Source organism: Anabas testudineus, chromosome 8 (assembly GCF_900324465.2).
Source record: "Anabas testudineus chromosome 8, fAnaTes1.2, whole genome shotgun sequence".
Taxonomy (NCBI): Eukaryota; Metazoa; Chordata; class Actinopteri; order Anabantiformes; family Anabantidae; genus Anabas; species Anabas testudineus.
Window position 1 is genome coordinate 18814873 of NC_046617.1, and position 19344 is coordinate 18834216.

At 38.4% G+C, this 19344-nt stretch overlaps 1 protein-coding gene across 1 annotated transcript; it reads right to left on the bottom strand.

Moving 5' to 3' along the window:
• Positions 1–3442: 3442 nt before the first annotated feature.
• slc29a4 (solute carrier family 29 member 4) lies at positions 3443–19048 on the bottom strand. Its single transcript, XM_026346449.1, has 10 exons — positions 18814–19048; positions 15078–15209; positions 14856–14969; positions 13925–14053; positions 12753–12827; positions 11525–11793; positions 8392–8512; positions 8095–8282; positions 6508–6748; positions 3443–4754 (listed from the first exon to the last, which is right to left on the bottom strand). The coding sequence occupies exons 1-10, from the start codon at positions 19046–19048 to the stop codon at positions 4609–4611; spliced, it is 1650 nt and encodes a 549-aa protein (XP_026202234.1). The 3' UTR covers positions 3443–4608.
• Between the last annotated feature and the right edge of the window lie 296 nt (positions 19049–19344).

Consider the following 19344-nt stretch of genomic DNA (forward strand, 5'->3'; position numbering starts at 1 on the left):
TCTGACACAGAAATGAAGCTAAATAAAGACTAAACCTGCGAACTTTGACACTAACTCTCCACACCAGGATCCATTTGGACCTGATGTCCTCGTACTGCAGAGTCCTTGGTGCTGTTCTCTGAGCAGCAGCTCTCTCTGCTGGATAGTGGCTGTTAATACAGATTTCTTCCATGCACTGATGTCATGTATTTATCTCAATTTAGTCTTGCTCAAGGACACTTGTAGTGGGAAGACACTTGCTGCCATTAGATTAAGGATGTCGTGGTTGTCTTGTCTTGCAGCCTGTTTACTGATGCAAAAAAAATACAGTTGATCGCATCCAACCAAAAGAAAAACAGTTCCTGTTCTTGAATGCTAAGGTGGACAAATAAGTAGAAGTTAGATGAAAAAAGCACTGAAACTGAGCATTTGGCCATGTTTTAGCATTTCACATGACTTCAAACTCATGTTCTCTGAAATCTGAATCTTCTCCTTTTTCTAAAATGGAGAAAAGTTCGACTGACTAAATGTAGTCGCTTCCCGTTTTGACAGACGCAAAGGTGCCTTCATTTAAATCATATGATGCGAAAATGTTTCCCTCCTGCAACAACAGAAATAGCAACAACACCCATAAATGGAGGCAGCAGACAAACACGTGAACTGTTTTATTGCACACTTCTGATACAACTGAACTCATTTAGCACGTTTACAGTAAAATAAAAGTTTTAGGAGGATATAAGTCACATTTTGACAGGTTAAACAATTATATTATTAGTAGAAATAACATTTGTAATGAGTCACTGAGGCTTGGAGCTACACTTCCCATCCTTATCACCAAGTGAGTTAATCATGGATCCTTTAGGTACACATATGGATTTTGCTTTTGGATTAAACATTCGACCTTCACACAAAAATGACACCAACAAAAAGGCCAAATTAAGCTAAATGCACCTATAATTTAGTCTCTGTCCTTTTTTCACAAATATCACTTGAAAAATATCTTATGTTACAGTGGATATACATATACACATGGCTTAATATCTGTACAATATATTTCTTTTAAGACCATCCTGATGTTTCACAGTGTTCAGTCTAAAATAGTGAGTGCGACATGGTTTCTGAGGAAATTCTCTGCTGTAACTGGTGAAAAAAATGAGCGTTATCTCATAATGTGGCTGATTTTTAAATAGAGAGTCACATGGAGGGCTGACAATCATCAGACCTGGGATTAAATATTTAATTAAGATGTTTCACAGGTTTTGTTTACATGCATCTACATGGAGCGTTACGGTGAATGTTCACATGGTGAAATAACCATATTTCAAAAACCCTCACCTCTCCATGCTTCTCCAGAGCTCACCCTAATTAATCCAAATACACCTTCTGTCTGTGTAATAACGTTTATTAATCTGTGGTTGTTTGGTTTAAGCCTCTCTTTAAAGATTTTTAATATTTTACCTCCTTGCTCCCTGCAGTATATTATAGAACACAGTGGTATAAGCAGAAGCCAATAAACAGAATAATTTATCTTAGATTAATAGTTTAGGGAAATACGCAGTTTTTTTGAGAGTTAAACGAGAAGATTGAGACCAGATGTACAGTAAATATGAATCTACTGCTAGAAGTCAGTTAGCTGTAAGCAGTAGCTTAGCATTAAGACTGAAAGCAGGGGAACAGCTCGCAATTAACATGTACATGTTGTTTATTTTCTCCACACAGAAAACTGAAGTAAAAACTGACAGTTTGTTATTTTACAGGGCAAGAAGACCACTACTTCAATAGGTTTCAGCTGCTTGCCTGGAAACCAGTGTTAAAAAACAGCAACACATAAAATAACATTACACACGATAATAGAGCAGGAATTAATAAATCAGGTAATTTTTACATGTAAGTCACTGAACAAATTAAACAATAGTTAACATGTTAATTTAGAGACACTGACAGGTCCAGGCCAGGCAGCTGTTCAGCCCTGTTTCCAGTCTTTATGCTAAGTTAAGCTGCACGTGCACATAGGAGCGGAATGTGTTCTTATCTAAATTTAAAACAAATAAAATGTCATAAATGTTGTAAAAAGTAAAACTATTCTTTTGAGTCCACTTGAAAAATTCAGAATAAAATAGGCTATTGTTTAAGATTCTCTCTGAAAATGGCCCAATGATGGAAAGAGACTTTACGTGACACATCTGACCAAAAATAACCAAAAACATCTTCAAACCCAGCAGCTCAGTGAGAGGAGAGAGGCCTCCAGCATTGTGGCGCCATCAGCTCAGCAGGACATACATACAGTGATGAGGTCAACCCCCAAACGGGCCATTCTTCAAACACTGCAGACATTTGGCTCCATTCAAGCTGTCACCTACATAATGCAGTGCATTTAGTGGCTTTCTGCACTGGGGCCTGGTTTCTTCATAATGTATTATGCAATCTGAACTCTACTAATGCTCTTTATTGCTGAAAAATTAATCAAATCCAAAAGAGTTTCAAAAGCTGCCACATCTGTGTTGGTGGGAAGAAAGAAACAGGTGCTCACTGAATAAATAAAGCTACAAAAAATATGAATCTGATATTTTATAGATTTTTCACATGGACTTGAGTGCATTTAATTCTCTGTATTTACATTTTACATTCAATAGTGAGGTCCGGTCAGAAACTTTTTTGGCACAAATTAGTTTTCCCATAACATCCCACATCACTACATAGACATTAAACACAGACAATTTAGGAAAAACTTACTCTATCTCATCTCTTATATTCATATTAACGTTTTGTTCTCTTTTCAGCCATCAGAGGGTGCAAGACATTATGAACTTCATTACAAACCTCACTGAACATTCAGAAATCTGCTTTCTTTTAGCTTTTACCATTAATGTAAATAAAAACAACAGTGCAGCTGTTATTCACAATAACTGCACAAAGGTTTAACTTTATTCCTTTTCAAATAAGTTTCAATAAGGCTGATAAGAATAAAGTATTTATATGTATAACCCAAAGAAAATGAAGTTTAAACAACATCTTATTTAATAGATAGGTTTTAGTTCTCTGTTGTAGTGTTGATTATGTTTTGGTTATGTTCTGTGAAATGCTAAATGCTATACGTGTTATTATATCAAGTTTCAAAGGGTGTGTACATAAATGTATTAAGTCAAATGTGATTTGGGAAGGCTAACTAGCAACACTAATGATACATGCGTTTAGTTCTGTATTTATATTTCGGTTTTCTCTATAAATTATATCTTTAATGTCACATAATAATGTAACAGTAATATATATATATATATATATATATATATATATATATATATATATATATATATATATATATATATATATATATATATATATATATATATATATATATATATTTATGTTATGGCTACCAGTATTAACTATTTAAATTTTTTGTGAGAAATCCTGTGTCATTTTCGAATGACAGATGGGCCCAAATACTAGGATCCCTAGGAAATGTAAGGTATTTAAAACACTTTGTTGTTACAAGTGAGAACAAAACGCACCTCAGTTGCTCAATTTTATCAAAACTGACTGATTGACTAGATTTGAAGTAATAGTACTTTCAGTTTTTGAATTTCCATTATCTTTATTTCTCATCTTTTCTTGCCAAAATGCACCATGGGAGTTGTGGTTAATGCAAAAGGAGAAGCTTGCACCTTTGCCTTTAGTTTTATTAATCTAATATCTATAGTAGATGTATTCTTGTCAGCAGTTTGAATCAATCAGGACTATGACTTTTTGTTCTCTTCTTGTAGTTACTGTAGCCAATGCATGTGGAAGCTGAAACAAAACCCTGAAAACTAAACCAGGGATCAACTGTGCAAGGTCAATAATTCATTCATGGGGAATATGAATGAGACTTTTGCTACTGAAATATTTTCTCCCACTTTGCAACTAAATAAAATCCCGTGTCTCGTATGAGTCAGTTATTTAAATACCACAGTTCACATGTTCCATTCTCCTTAGCAGTACATCACAATATGGCAGCTAAACACAATTGATGTCTGTTTTACTGTCAATTAAGTGGGGCGTCCTTCAAATCATCGATGGATGTCCAAAAATGCCTTTTTGTTGTTTCTAAACAGTGGAGTCAGAGGATTCCTATGACATTATGCAAATTAAATTACCATTGATGGAACTCAGTGTCCAAAACTATCATGTCATATTCCCATCAGAGGAAATTAAAATGAGGAAACGTCTGAAATAATCCACTCTGACGTTGTCTCTCGATTTTGAACAGCAACAGTTCAGAGAAGTTAGGAAATGTCTCCTATGAGGCATTTGCTTGAATATCTCTGTACAAATGTCAGCTCGTCTGTTCACACACACACATGCAGACAATAATGTCACTGCGAGACACTCAGTAGGCTTCTGTCAGCTCGGGGGAAAAGTTTATCCCAGCAGAGCCGAGACGTTTGAAGGTCACTCGACCACTGAGCTGGAGAAATCTACATTTTCACACTAGTTCCCTGTGTTTCCACTGTCTTTATCCAGTGAAGAAAACTGAAGCATGATTTGGACAAAGTGAAAACTGTAAGAGGGTAAATAGGAGATCCTAATAAATCTTCTTAACCTCTGCAGCAAGTTCATGTCTTTGTGTGTTTTATTTTGTGTGGACATTCAATACCCTGTCGCATTGGCAGGTGTGTGTATGTTCAGTGTGGAGAAGCCTGTTCTAGTTCCTGGAGCAGTGAAGCTGTACGCAGCGTACGCCACAGTGGAGCCGACCATTAGGCCTGTCATATAGGACACTGTCATGGTGTTCCCTGGAGAGAGACACAGAGAGGAAAAACACCCCTAGCAAAGTGAGCAAAACATGACACATCACCAACATAACCAGCAACATTAGTTTTAAAAAAGTATAATGTAATATCACCATAAAAATAAAAAGTGTCCATGCTAAATCTTAGTTGTTCAATTCATTTATTCTTTCAACTGTGGATGTCCACACAGAGAGAGGTACTGAAGTACTTGTACTTGCACTTTATGTACTTGAACCCCTCTGCAATTCACATTAAGTGTTCAAATCCACCTTCACAAGCTGCAACATTAGCAAGTTTACACAGTAATGTAGCAGCTGTTAAAATCCAGTTTATTTACATTTAGTCCTTTGGCAGATGCTTTAAAATGACTTATATGGGAACCTGAAGTTCAGTGTCATGTTTAAGGAGCTTTTGTATTTAGCAATCTAAATATATTTTGATTCTACTACTCAGGGCTTCACTTAAAGGCTTCATTCATACTGTATTCTTCATTATTAAGTAACATTTAGGTAGAAACCTTATGAGGCACACGTGGAACTAATCTGACTAGAATTTAGTGCATTTGGTGCACTTTGTTGGATTGATGCATTTGTAAGTAAATTTCAGAGTGTCCACTTACTTCTTTTTAAGGATATAATTAAGTTTTATAGTGGAGTAGTGCTAGTTTTTTAGGCGTGCACTTGTACTTTAACTTACAGTTTGTGTAGAGGTGAATTGTTGTTTGTTAATAAAGATAATTGAAATACAAACAATTGCTACTTGCTAGCATGTTTCGCGTCTGCATTTAACTCTGGCTCTAGCTCGACTATGACTAACTGTGACTTCCAGAGAGCATGAGGTTGTCTTTAAACATTCACGCATTTACACCGGCTGCTGTAACATCTCTCTCCCAGTGATTAAAGTGAATGAGCGGGATGTAGAAAATTCCGGCCCGACCGTGAAGCCACACGCTAGCTAAATGACGGCAACCAGGAGGGTATGCTAACACTGTCAACACTCATGGAGATGAATTAGCTAGTTATTCCCATTACTGCTGTGGATTCAGGGTTCACCACCTGTGGAAGGTAAGTTCCTGTTATCTATGTCATTGTATATAGTTTAAGTAAGATTCAGTCTGTTTGAGATGCTAATTGTGATTAGCGTGTTAGCCGCTAACAGACTTAGCACAGTGGTGGGGTAAACTAGCTTAGTATTAAAGTATTAAAAGTAAAAGTACTCAATTTAGACTGTTTGTAGTCTAAAGTAAAAAGTACAATACTTCATTCTGAATGGTAGTGAAGTAATTTAGTAGGAATACATCCAAATTGTACAAAAGTACAGCTCCTAAATAAAGAATATAGTTACTGACCATGATCTGAAACTAATAATTATTATTATCTTGATTAGTTTTTACACTGATCAAATGTTAGTAAATCTTAAAAATATCTATAAACATTTTTATCTTTTTATCTTTAGTTTTGTCCGAGCAACTGTTCAAAACTGATTTTTGGGTTATAGTGACAGTACAGCAATAGTTAGCAACAGATCTTCACATGTGAAGATGGACGAAGATACAGTAGAACTTATGCTCATAAATGTTCTTTACATCAAATAATCAATTTATAGTTTTATGTGATATTTTTACCTTCAAATTACAGTTAAATGATACAAAATAATTAATGATATGACATTAATGAGTCTTACTTCAAGCTAATACACCAACTATATCAAACTACCTCCACGTACAGTTATTTACCTATTAAGATGAGTAACTCACCTGCCAGCTCCCTCTGTTCAGGCGGCACTTTGCCAGCAGCCTGGATCATTGGCACAGACCCAAAGTAGCCGTTGGTGACCCCCATGAGGAGGGAGAAGAGACAGGGCCAGGCGGGATGGGACAGGATGGGTGTGCCAGCTGGGTACACGCACATGACAAACAGAGGGATGAAGACCACCCTGAGGCAGGAGAAGAAGAGCAGGCGACCTCCAGACCAGTCATATGGCAGCGCTGCCAGAATCTGAGGACAGAGCAGGGTTAGATGATTAATTACTTCAACTTAAAAATGTGATGTGAACATTTCTTAATGTTGGAACATATTCTGCAGTAATTCAGCTGCTAATGGCACAAAAAAAAGTACTACTCTATTTATTATTATGACTTTTTTGTCCTTCCCAAATTTCTATTTCTTCCTTCTCATTGCTTGCTCCCCTATTTCAACAAAGTGCTAAATTTACCACAAGGAAAAAATCAACCACACACCTTAAAGAACATTCAGCGATACATTTTCATTTCTGAAAATTCGGATAAAGCCTTTGAGCTAAATGCAATTATCCAAAAATAAACCAGACTTTTTACAGCCTTACTCTCAGGTTTTAATAAATGGGACGACTCCTTTAACTATTTCACAAGGTCACCTCCAGTGTTAAAATGTGTCTCTTTCCTGCAAAATCCCACTGTCTCAGAAGTGTGCAGTGATAAATGATTATTCCTGTGTTTCCTGGGATTGCAAAGAACCCCTGGGATTTTGTCAGAGCATAAAAGAAGAATAAAGAAATTAGGTATGCTGATATCCAACTTTCTTTTATACAAGAGGGAGTAACTGAGGATTTAATTCTAACCAACTTACCCGCATTTTAACAGAATAAAAGTACTCTAACTAAACCCACACATATATCGTGTATAGACCATGTAACATCTGCAAATGAAGTATTTTTGTACTAAACCAATATTACAATAAAAAAATAACCACATTAAGGAAGTGTTTACTGTAAAACAGTTCCATATTAAATCTTCAGTAATAGTGAAAATCAGAAACGTTCTAAATCATCTTAAATCTTCATCTGATCATCTTGAATACATTATGAGATTATCAGTACTTAAGGACTCAAGTATTGTATTTAATTATAATTTTGAGGTACTTGTACATAACTGGAGGATTTCCATTTTCTGTTTGTTACTTTTATTTTATTACAGCTCAGAAGTAAATGTTGTACTTTAATTCACAGCTCCTATTTTACAGCTGGTCCATGTTCCAAGGAACCTTCATCCTACCCTGATGAATACACAGTAGCCACATAGGCTCAGAAGTAATTTGGAAAATGTGACACTTAACACAACCCCCTGCTGCATCCAGAAATTCTGTGCATTTTGTGTGACATCAGGTTCTTTGTGCCATGAAGGCAACACCTTTTCCTGTGAGGTCAGTGGATATTTCAGCAGGACAATGCCAGACATAATTTCACACATACTACAACGGAGTGGCTATGATGGATAAATAAGGGTTAAAGTTGGAGATTTTAGTTTGTTTTGTATTTTACAAAAAATGGAAATGGGTTTGTAAGTTCCAATAAACATGCACCTCACCTTGCCAACAAAGTCTGACATGTTGAACGTGGCCATGATGAGGATGGGGAGCCATTCCCCTAATTTAGGGTTTCGTATCTCCGACTCCAGCCCAGGGAACAAACATAAAGTGATGCTGTAGGTCACTGCTATTGACAGCATGTATGCCCAGATCACTCGGGACACCACATAACGATGCAGGATCATATCTGGTGAAAACAGACAGACACACACACACACACACAGTGATTTTAAAAACCATTTCATTTAAACAGATTAATTCATTAGGATCTGTAATCTCTATGCATTTAAATTTACCACGGACACCAGGCCAGCTTCTCCTTATCTTGGCTTTTGGGGCGTCGAATCGCACATAGGTACCACCAACAATGTCTTCAACGCCTTCTTCTGTAGACGGTGGCCCTGTTCCACCATTTCCCTAAAGTGAGAGAAACACAGGAAGAAAGAAAGAAATTTGAAGCATTAAAGAGACATTCTCCAGGCTTGTTGGAGGACATTAGCAGTTTATTAAGTAAACACTAGAGGTAGCCATCACACTGTACTAAACATCTTATGAAACACCATATACATATATACAGTATAATCATTGTAAATGTTCTGTTCTCTCAGCATATTATTTGAATGTGCAGTAGGGTGGTTGCTAGACGAACTTTCAAGGTGTGGTATTTTTGTAGGGAGATGTTTTCAACTTTATCTCTTCAGTGTTTTTTCATGAGTAATGGCTTCCCGGCTCTATGACATCCACTTTTTATGGCTGTGGCTATTAAGTAGGATGGCTGTGAGTGGCTGCAGGCTGACGTAATGATGTTAATAAGAGAGACTGCAGATTGGACTGCAAATAAGCCCAGGAGCCAAATATGTTGCTCTTTCTCTACCTATGAGGACACTTATTGACGTAATGCATTCCCTGTTCCATTATCCTACATCAATCATGTAACAAAATGGTTCATCCTAACCTAAACCTAGTTCTAACCTAAACCCTAAAACCAAGTCTTAACCTAAAACTGATTTTTTTTAAGTTGCCAAAATGTCCTAACCCTTACTGCATAAAAATGTTGTCCACTTAAACACAGACATGCACACATAGATCCATTAGTTGATTAGAGGGACTTGCAGGCCAGAAGGTACCACTCTTCTTGATTATCCCATAATATAGAGCAGCCTTGGCTTCTCTCAGCAGCCAGAACAAAGAGCAGTGCAGAAAACGCAGCTTTTGGTAACACACTGGGGATCTCTCTCACTGTTTCCTCTGTATACATCATTATGAGCAACACTGCTGAAATTTCACATAGCTTGTTAACATTCATGTAATCTACTGCAACTTGTTCTTTCTACACTGAGCTCGCGAGTGCTGGTATGAAACAAAGTAGACTTTACCAAACACCCACAAAGAAATCACTGTTCAACATAGTTTTTTATTTTGTGAGTGTTTATGCAGCAGCTGGTCACGTATACATACCTTTAGTAATATAAAGTCTTTCACTTGCTGTTGCTAACTTCTTTAGCAAAGGCAGGAAAAGTATGACTCTAGTGCAAGGACTGAGTTTCTGAACGTCAACAGTGAAGTGAACATTATGGATAAAATGGATTCTTGTTAAATCTAATTGGCTATTTGTAAGATTGTGGCCGCTTTAGTTATGCTAACTCTGTGAGCCATCATTCACATTTCAGCTCATATAGCCGAATGTTTATTGCATTTTTTATGCTCATCTGTTATGTATTGCATTCAGTTTGATCATGGCATTTTATGTGATAATGTAGTTGGATTGTCTATTATCCCAAATCACTGGTACTGTTTTTGACATAGTTGGTGCAAAAAGAAACAACTGAGTTACTTTATCTGATGTGTAATACTTCACAGTTAACAAAGCAAAAATAATTGTTTTTGCCTGTATAAATGCGTCATCATGTAAGAGTCATTTGGACACTTAAGATGTACTACTATGCTTAAAAATCTTATAATGAAATGTTATACATAATGCTAATTATGCAGTTTAAGGTTGAATGAGATGACAAGAGGCTGGTGCTGTGTTGTCCTGCACTGTTACCTTGTTAGTCAAATTATATTTGTCATTGTCAGAGGAGTCTGAAAAAGGGAAGAATAGTGGTAATAAAAGAGGCTCTGAGAGCAGTAAAGAATAGTAGTGATGTAAACTAGTCACCTTTTAAGCTAATTAGACAATGCTTTTTTCTTTTGTTTAATATGCACATGCTTAAATAATCCAATTTATTGAAGCTCCGGCTGTTTTAAGGTTTATGCTCACAGCAGCCCTGCTGCCATAAATAATCCCAGGGGAGACACTGCATGGTAATATAAACATGTGAACATGAAAAGATGACGTCCTGTGCTTTCCTTTGAAGTTTCTGAACACACACGTTGTGTTGAGGAATATTAGCTCTGTGTCCTCAGGCTACAAAGTTTCCCTTTAAGCATGAATACAAAGTGGATTTACCTCATCTTCTTTTATTTCTGTCATTCTGTGAATCAGTCAGACTCATCTCCTCCTCTCTCTTGCTTACGTTGAATAATTTTTTTATTGTCATTTTTCTGATGAGCTCCTGCTGTTCCACCTCTTGGCTGGCTGCCCCTCCACAATCACTCATTTTTTCTGTTTGCAGGAGGCCTCAGTCTCTTGATCTCTTCCTTTCTTTCCGTATCCATCTTTCTCCATCACTCACACCACTTTCTAGCCCTACCCTCCCAAAATCCCTTGCTCATTCTCTCAGTCTTCAGCCAAAAGCAGCCTGTAGCGTAAATAAATAATTCTGCATTTTAAAACACACACAGACCTCAGTGCCTGTGTGTGCACAGACAAGAGAGACACACTGCTCACAAAGATTAACAAGGAAGTGGAGCAGAATGACTCCACAGTTTAGAGGCCTGGCATTTTATCAGTGTCTAAGCTCTGAAGCAGTTTTGCTGCTGCAACATTTATGAAGGGTTTAACAAATTAAACATTTACAAGAAACTAATGAGAGGATTTGCTGTGGAAGAGTCGATCACTCAATCTAACTTGAAATATCAAACTTGATAAAATACTGAAGCTACTGAATCACACTGACAAAATTCATATTGCAAAATATCTAAAATATAAATGTAATCATGAGAAACTGCCTATGTAGGAGGCATAAAAACGTGTACAAAAAAATGTAAATGCATAAAGGCTGTGTCTGAAATCACATCCTCATTCGTTAGTCTCTATAAAATAGACACTCAGTAGTTCGTACTAATACTCTATGACCAGCAAATTCATATATCAGATACTTAATAATCATCTCCATCCTCCTGTCTCGTCTCTGTGTGTCGTAGTGTGAATAAGTGATGTTTTGCAATTAACTATTTCTGGGACAATATTTCATCCAACAAAAGTACATATGCCTGCACACGCACACACACACAGTATAGACAAGAAACTGTCTAAGAACTTACAAATCTTACTTCCTCTGCAGTCACATCATGGTGAACCCTATATCCAGTCCCATTGTCACGGGGGTCGTGACCTTTCCCTGGATCTTTGCCCTGGGCGTGGTTGGTGTAGTAGCGGACGAATCGTGAGCGACGGACCAGCAGGTGAAGCAGGAAACAGAGCATCTCCATGCTGATGGAGACAAGGAAGAAGATGAGTGTGTTCGTCGTCTCATCGCTGATCAACAACTTGGTGAAGACGCGAGACAGAGAGATAATGACCCCGGCTGTACCTGGGGAGAGAGAAGAGGGTTGTCAAGATGGTGAGAATAACGAATTATATCAGTGGTGTCAAAATAACGTTAATTTCGATTAATTAATTAATTAATTCGATGTATTAAACCAAATTAATGATTAATCATGTTCGGTGGTGCCTTTGATCCAGTGTAAAACAGTAACAGTGTGTAGGTGCTGCAGACTTTCAGGCTCTCCATCATGTGGGCTGACTAATTTCTGCTTTAATACAGTGAGGTGTCATAATAATGAGTCAATACTGCATTAATAATTTCACTACGGATATATTATATACTGTCACAATATCATAGGGTTGCGCCTTGGTCTGACACTTGGTGATCTCTGGCCTCAACAAAGCGTTTAACAGAAAACAAGTTAAACAGCAAGAGGCCGAGCTAAAGGCTTAAAGAGACGTTTTAAGTCTGTCAATTACAAAAATCCATCTCACTCACTCATTAATGAACTGTGGCAGATGGAAACTCACTCAGCCACAGGATGAAACCACTAAAGACTGTACAATAAGATCTGTGCACCATCCGAACCATACACACATTCTCATTCATATGATTGCATATGATTTATCTCCAGATTATTATTTTTATTATTAATACATCTTTCATGATTTAGAATGTTTCTTTAATGTCCCTAATCACTTACTAATTATTACACGGATAGTGATTATTCTTTTTGATTGCACTTTATTGTTATCACTGTTATAATGTAATTATTCATTTCTGTCCTCCAAAATTAATTTGGACAGAAATATTTGTAAATACTTTCACTGCAAAGACGTAAATATGTGATTAATTCTGATTAATTCTCACAGAGAATGTAATTAATTAGATTTATTTTTTAATCACTTGACAGCAGTATGAATTATATAAGGAAAAATGGAAGGAGACAATAGCAGGGATAGAGATGTGTGTTAGCAGTTCTTTCTCTGTGTGAGCATACTTACTCTCTCCAGTCATCACCCCCTGTGTGTACCTCTTGGGCAGCATCCCCATGTAACCATAGAAACTGGACTGCTGAACTGGGGAGGGAGTAGGAAGCTGTTATCAGTGCAAACACGTTATTTAGAGGCACAACTTCCTGAACCTCTACACACCACTCGAGAAAAGCTGCTCTAACCTCCAGGCCTCCAATAATTAAACTGCTGCTTCTGTTGGCTGAAAGGATTGGTGTTCCCACACACGGGAACAAGAAAATCAGTAGCAGCAGGGGACAACTGACGTGTGTTTGTTTTGTTTTTTTCTCTAATTATTGATTAGAGCTGATTTAACAAATGCATGACAATGACTGTCAACTTTAATTTAAATGTTTGGTCAATGATAAAGAATGAACTGAGTAGGAATAAGATTCATTTACATTCATAGACTCCTAGACTTAGGGGACATTTTAACAGACTAACATTATAAGACAATGCCCTGCAGGCTGTTATTGCAGTCGTCTTTATTCCTGCTTGTTCTATATAATTAAACCTTAACAATCTTTAGTTAAAGTACATGTTAAACTTATACTCCTAATTCATTCTGATTCATTAATTTTGTTGAGTTGAGCAAATTTCCCCTGATGTTTCCCTAGTTGTCCGTCGTATTGTGCTCAAACAACCTCATGTTGTTGCGTACAGCTCTAGTTTTGTAAATGGTGAAAAAATAAGGTGGGTCGGGCTGCTAATTACAGCTAATCTGCACAAGGAACACTCTTGCTCATGCACAGCACAGAGAGAGAGAGAGAGGGCAAAAACGAGTTTCTGACACTGGAATAGTTTTCATTGTAGACCAGTAAGATGAAACAGTGATTTTGTTTGCTATGGATATTCAACTAATGTTTATGCTGTGGTTGTGACATTGGCTGCAGCAGCTGCTGGTTCTAGGCAGCTGTAGTTGTGCTCTGAGAGCTCTTATTCTCATTTAGTCGCACCTAACTGTACTTACAGCGTATTGCAGTGGGTTTTATGCGTATGTGGTTGCATTGTGTCCAGTAATGTAGTAGGATCAGCTAATCAGCTATTCATAACACACATCTTTAATTGTCAATCAATTTAAAATCGTACAGATGAACCAATATGATACAACCATATAAGGACTATTATGTATCTGGATAGATGAGCATTATTAGTAGTAGTACCTGTGCATCCAAAGGCCACCACTCCCACAGCCACGAGGTTGATGATGTAAGCCTGCGCAGTCGTGAACTTTGCTAGCCAGACGTCAAACACACTGACAAAGACCAGCGGCCCGAGAGCTAAGATATAACCTGCAGGGAAAGAGACAGACAGAGGAAACGTCACGGGTCATATTAGAATTGCATGACTGAACACATACTGCATTTGACAGAGCCGACGTGCGAGCTGTATCACTTTCAACTGAGGTCCAAGCCTGGGTTTATTAACTCCCAGAGACAAGCTCCCAAGCAGACAACACACTTCAAAAGACATTTCCTCAAGGATGCAAGCGGAGCTATTTTAGGAGGCAGAGGGTACGGTGGTGAAACCTTGCACTTACATGCGCTGTGTAATTCTCCTGAGGGGACATACATTTTTAAAGAGCGTTTATTTATTTTTGCCCAAACATGAGTTTTAGGTTGGGTGTGCTTCATCATGTTAGTCTTTAACATCAGAGAATAATTTACACTGTAAACTGCTTTAAAACAGCTTTTTAACTTACTTAAATAGCACAGCATATTTTAAAATGATTTGAAAGCTGAAAACCAAAACAAAGATGATGTAAGATGTTTATAAAAAAATGAAAAGAAAAAACTTGTCTTAAAAGACAAACCCCTTGTGCATTTACAGTGTTTGGCAAAGTTTGTTTGAAACGTGTATAAAGAGAAACCATAGGAGAATCATCGAAGAGTGTATTTTTCTCTTTCTTTTTCTCTTTATACTGTCTTTCCATTTTTGCTCTATGTATTCTGCTGTGATAGGCCTTGAGGTTTCTCGGGTGTCATTAATAAATTAGTTACTGTAGACGACTGAAAGAGAGCAGTAGAGTTTCTGTAATGCAAAATTTTTCACGATTTAGATATCTGTCTGTGTGCGGGTTCCTCTCTGACTTACCCACAGTGATCCTGGTGTGCATGCTGAGTCTTTCCACCAGGACATTGTTGAGGATGACGGCCAGCAGAGCCACCAGGATATACGTCAGACTCATGTCAAACACTATAGATGTCCCTGAAACGCAAACAAGAGCCATGACTCTTAGGATATGAGTGTGTCCTCTCTTTGTGTGTATTTGTGTCTAAATTGTATTCAGTGCTGTGGTTCCATGCATATTTATACCCTCAAACTTGTGGTGCAGGTAGTCTACATCAGTGATGAAACTATTGTAGGGAAGCAGGAAGCCCACTCCGGCCAATAGCATTGCAAAGTAGATGCCATGGTAACGGTCGTCAGGAATCGTCTCCTCAAAGTCTGAGCGGAAAAGAGGGAGTCATGGGTTAGAGAATTAAAAGGGAATGAAATCATGCTCAAATGGTAGGGATAAAAAGGACTTCAAAATGTCTGAATTAGGTCTGAAGCCAACGCACTCGATCTTCATTAGAGCTAATCAGGATGAAGGATGAAGCTGTAGCTGCAGCAGCTACGCCGCTGCTCAACTGATGGAGCAGCTAATGCAGTAGAGGACTTTGTCCTGTCGTATTGGTGAGACACTGATATTGTGTAGTTTCAGTTAAAACCAGGTGGCAGAAGCATAGAAGATATGTACACACAAAAAACCAACATGCATGCACCTCATGCATACTTCAAATATGGCCCTGCTGGTGGTGGATGCAGGTGGAGTCGTAGGACAGCATTAAAATATTATTAGCTGATTTTTAATCATTCAGGTGTTTTGCTAATTTTGTTATTATTTTTGAAATCAACACAACAATCTCCAACATGTCAATCAGAGGCTCATTTATTGGCTTAATTTTAAATTACTGACTCATTCATCTGCAGTAATCCTTGATCTTTAAGATCAATATTGCAATTTAACAGAACACAAAGCTGCGGGACGTTGTAGTTATGTGGCATGAGCACTAACTGTTAAACTACCAGCGTGCTCCTACAAAGCTGCAATTGTTAACCAGAGAGATAAAACATGCTGGAATTTCCCCTAAGCTACATGTGAAACTTGTGAGTGGGCGAACTAATAATGTAAATTGCCAAGAAGGATGTGCATCCTTTTTTTTGCTATGTCATCGAATCACCTTATTTGCAGATACATGTTATAAATTAGCGGTGCAGGACTTAGAAACAACCACAAACATGCGGCTTACAATATGTATGTGTAATTAACAATTAATAAAGTTGCTCTGGTGTATTTCTACATCCATGCATTAATAACAGAGAGTTGAAATAAGGCCTGTGTCATGCATCATTCTCAAAGTGATGGAGATGAATAAAACAGAACCAGTGTGACTTTATACCTCTTCAGAAGAGAAGAAGTCTGAATATATCTTGCATGCAGAGTCATAGCCGTGAATTTTATGCATCTGTGGTTAAGGGTCTTTAAAGTGTCCGTAATCCTGTGAGCCCACTATTAACAGCTCTTTATGATTCGTGAGCATTTAGATTTCACAGCTGACTGAAAGGAGAAAGCCCCGACTGTCAGACTATTTATATCACTTCTGAATGATTCATTTAATGTATGATGACAGTAGTTGTGGTTGCAGGTGTGACACTGAGCTCTTGAAGTAATCCACAGTTTCTCTAATGAATCGCTGCCTGTTTTAATAACCGTACTTGCAAAGGCAACACGTACAGTTCTTTTCTATTTCTGCTGCTTTGTTGGATTTGTTGCTTTTGGGTTAAAAAAGTGGTTTCGGCTTACAGCAGCAGATTTGTTCAGAAAAGAGCAAACTGGGTAGTAATAGTGTCCGTGGCTTCACAGACAGAACAAAAAATCACTGCCTGGAGAAAGTCGAAGCTCATTAACAGAAAACGTAATGAAGACAATGCTGCAGCACTGCCCACCATGTGCGGCTGACATTTCAGTGCAAAAAGGAAAAATACAGACAAAAAGGAAAAATACAGAAGTCCTTTTAGGATTTGGATTTTCCAACATTTGTATTTAGGTACTATACAGTTTCTATTGTTCATTAATAAAACGCTGTATGAGAGGGATGAGGGATGTTTTTATTCCAACATGGGGGAGAAAACATTTTTAAACTCTAATCACAAGTTTTATTTCAAGATTTTTACAGTCTGTGAGCACAACAGATGGTTTGAACCAGTCCAGCTGTCACAGTTCTGCCTCGCCTCTGTTGTTTTGATCTTTTATTCATGGTTTTCTTTAGGCTGCACTCTGTGAGATCCTCAACCTGCCACAAGATACCTTTGCTCTTCTTCTCTGTACCTGGCTCACCTGTTGACCTGAACATCCCCTCCTGCTCTCTCTCTCTCTCCCTGCCCTGTTCTTCCACTTGACTCTGCTCCACCAGTCCACATTCACCCATTACTCAGCGTCAGCACTTACTGGTACTGGTTTGGTGTCTACTATGGAGACAACTACGGGAAAGAAGAAGTAGGACAAAGACAAACTGATTACGAGTGCAGAGCCGGGGATGTTTCTGGAAATCTAGGGACCTCGCTCTGTGTCCTTGGTCACTTCTGATCTAATTAACGTGCCCTTTGTGCAACCTGTGTAACCAAGCAACACAGCAATTTCCTGTAAACAGGCCTGTGTGTTACACAGTCGCTTCCTCTCTCTTCACCGTTTTTAATCATGCACACCTCCACACTGAAAAACCTGTACTGAGTCATTCCATTCAGCCTGATTTACTTCAAGTGCAACATTAAAATAAAATAAAAATCTGTGGACCTGTTCAGTTTACAGTAAAGTCATAGTATTCCTGGTCATATGTTCGTGGTAAAGACTGTCAGCTTTTATTTAAGGGTTTGGTCAAGTTTAAGTGTTGTTATGCTTTTTATTTATGCAAAGGGACGTAACCATAAATTGAGTTTTAATACCTGGATATAATTCCTTTCACCACTTCACTCCCTGGTGATCCTCTTTAGGTTTTGACAGCAGCTGTTTGTCAGTCTCTACTTGTTTTGGGAGCAATTTACTTTTCAATTTGGTTGAATCTGAGCACACATTACAGATTTAAACACTTCATCACAATTCATCCTGCTTCTTTTGTCAGCAGTCACATCATAAATAAACGAATAGGGAACAAGTTTATTGGGCAGACATACATGCCTGTTCCTTCTCACTACCTCCACCATGCTTCACAGATGGAGCAGTATGCTGCCGTATGTTCTTCCCTTCTTCTAACTGTCCTCTTCCCATTTTTCTGCAGCATGTTCCTCTTGGTTCTAGAAGCGTGCAGGAGGCAGACACCAAAAGTATGCTGCGGAAATGGCTGTTTTGTTTGCGGCACATTAAGGCAGCTACAGTCATACGTTGTCAGCACACCCACTTGCTCAGTGGGAATTCTCCGGACGAGGACACATGGGCTCAGTCGGACGTTATGCAGACTTTGTACTAAGGAGCTGGTTGGGTGAAGTCTGGTTAGTGTCTTGACTTATTGATTCTGACATTTGTGTTCTTATATACAGCATCTTTAGGTAATGACATGAGGTACCAGTGGTTTATATCTCATGGTCTCACTTTAATTAAGTCTAATTGAAATCTCGTTTGTCGAGTTTCTGCTTTATCAAACCTGCAGGATGATCTGCCCCAACTGTTGGGACGACACAGTCGATGTTTTTGAGCTTACCTGTGTGTTCTTTCTTCAAACTAACAGTTGACTGAGCTAATGTCTCCGTGATGGGTTCTTTTTAATATTTTAGCCTGATGGTGGTTGGCTTTAGACTTTGGCTCCAGTTTCTACACAATTCATACAACGTTTTAAATTAAAGCTAATAGTCCACACTTTGTACATATTGATCGATCCTTTGCCTCTGGTACTTTCAGAGCAGTAGAAGGACAAATATTAATTTTCCTTGTTTGTTGTCTATTTATAAAACCAGTACACACACACACACACACACACACACACACAGACATTTAGAATAGAAACTCCCTCACCAGGTTCAGACAGAGCCAGCACTCCTCGCTCCGGGGCGTCTTTACTGATCTCCTCTTCTTCCAGCTGGTACGAGTCGAAGCTGTAGCTCTGCACCACGCCGCTCTCTCTTCCCTCTCTCCAGCCCTCCCTCCCAACATCCCTCCATCCAGCTCTCCCTCCATCCCTCCACACATCCCTCTCCTCGGGCGTCTGGGCTGGGGTGGGCCTGCGCCGCTCGGCTCCCACCGAACCCATCTCGTGTGCCACAAACACGCTCGTTAGAAGCTCCTCTTCACTCTATACGCTACACGCAGCTGGGGGCGTGCATGTTAAACACAATCCCTGAGACGTGACCTGGACGAGAGCCAGGAGACCTTGAGATGGTTCTGAAGATGGAATGATCTGCAGGGGAAACAGAACAGAATTAAAATGCAAAAGAAGATTCAGAAGTAGAATAAAAATCTGATAGTGTCCTGTTGAAAGTGAGTCAAGGTTAGACGCAGCTCGCTGTGTGAGTGTTTGTGTGAATGTGAATGTGTGAGTGGCATTTA

What these genes read in the sequence shown, in the direction of transcription:
- slc29a4 (XM_026346449.1), bottom strand. Translation starts at nt 19,048, where the DNA reads ATGGGTTCGGTGGGAGCCGAGCGGCGCAGGCCCACCCCAGCCCAGACG. An exon ending in GCTGGCTCTGTCTGAACCTG is followed by an intron (nt 15,210 to 18,813) that starts GTGAGGGAGTTT and finishes TTTTCCGCTCAG; the next exon opens with ACTTTGAGGAGACGATTCCT. An exon ending in TGTCAGACTTTGTTGGCAAG is followed by an intron (nt 6,749 to 8,094) that starts GTGAGGTGCATG and finishes CTCTGTCCTCAG; the next exon opens with ATTCTGGCAGCGCTGCCATA.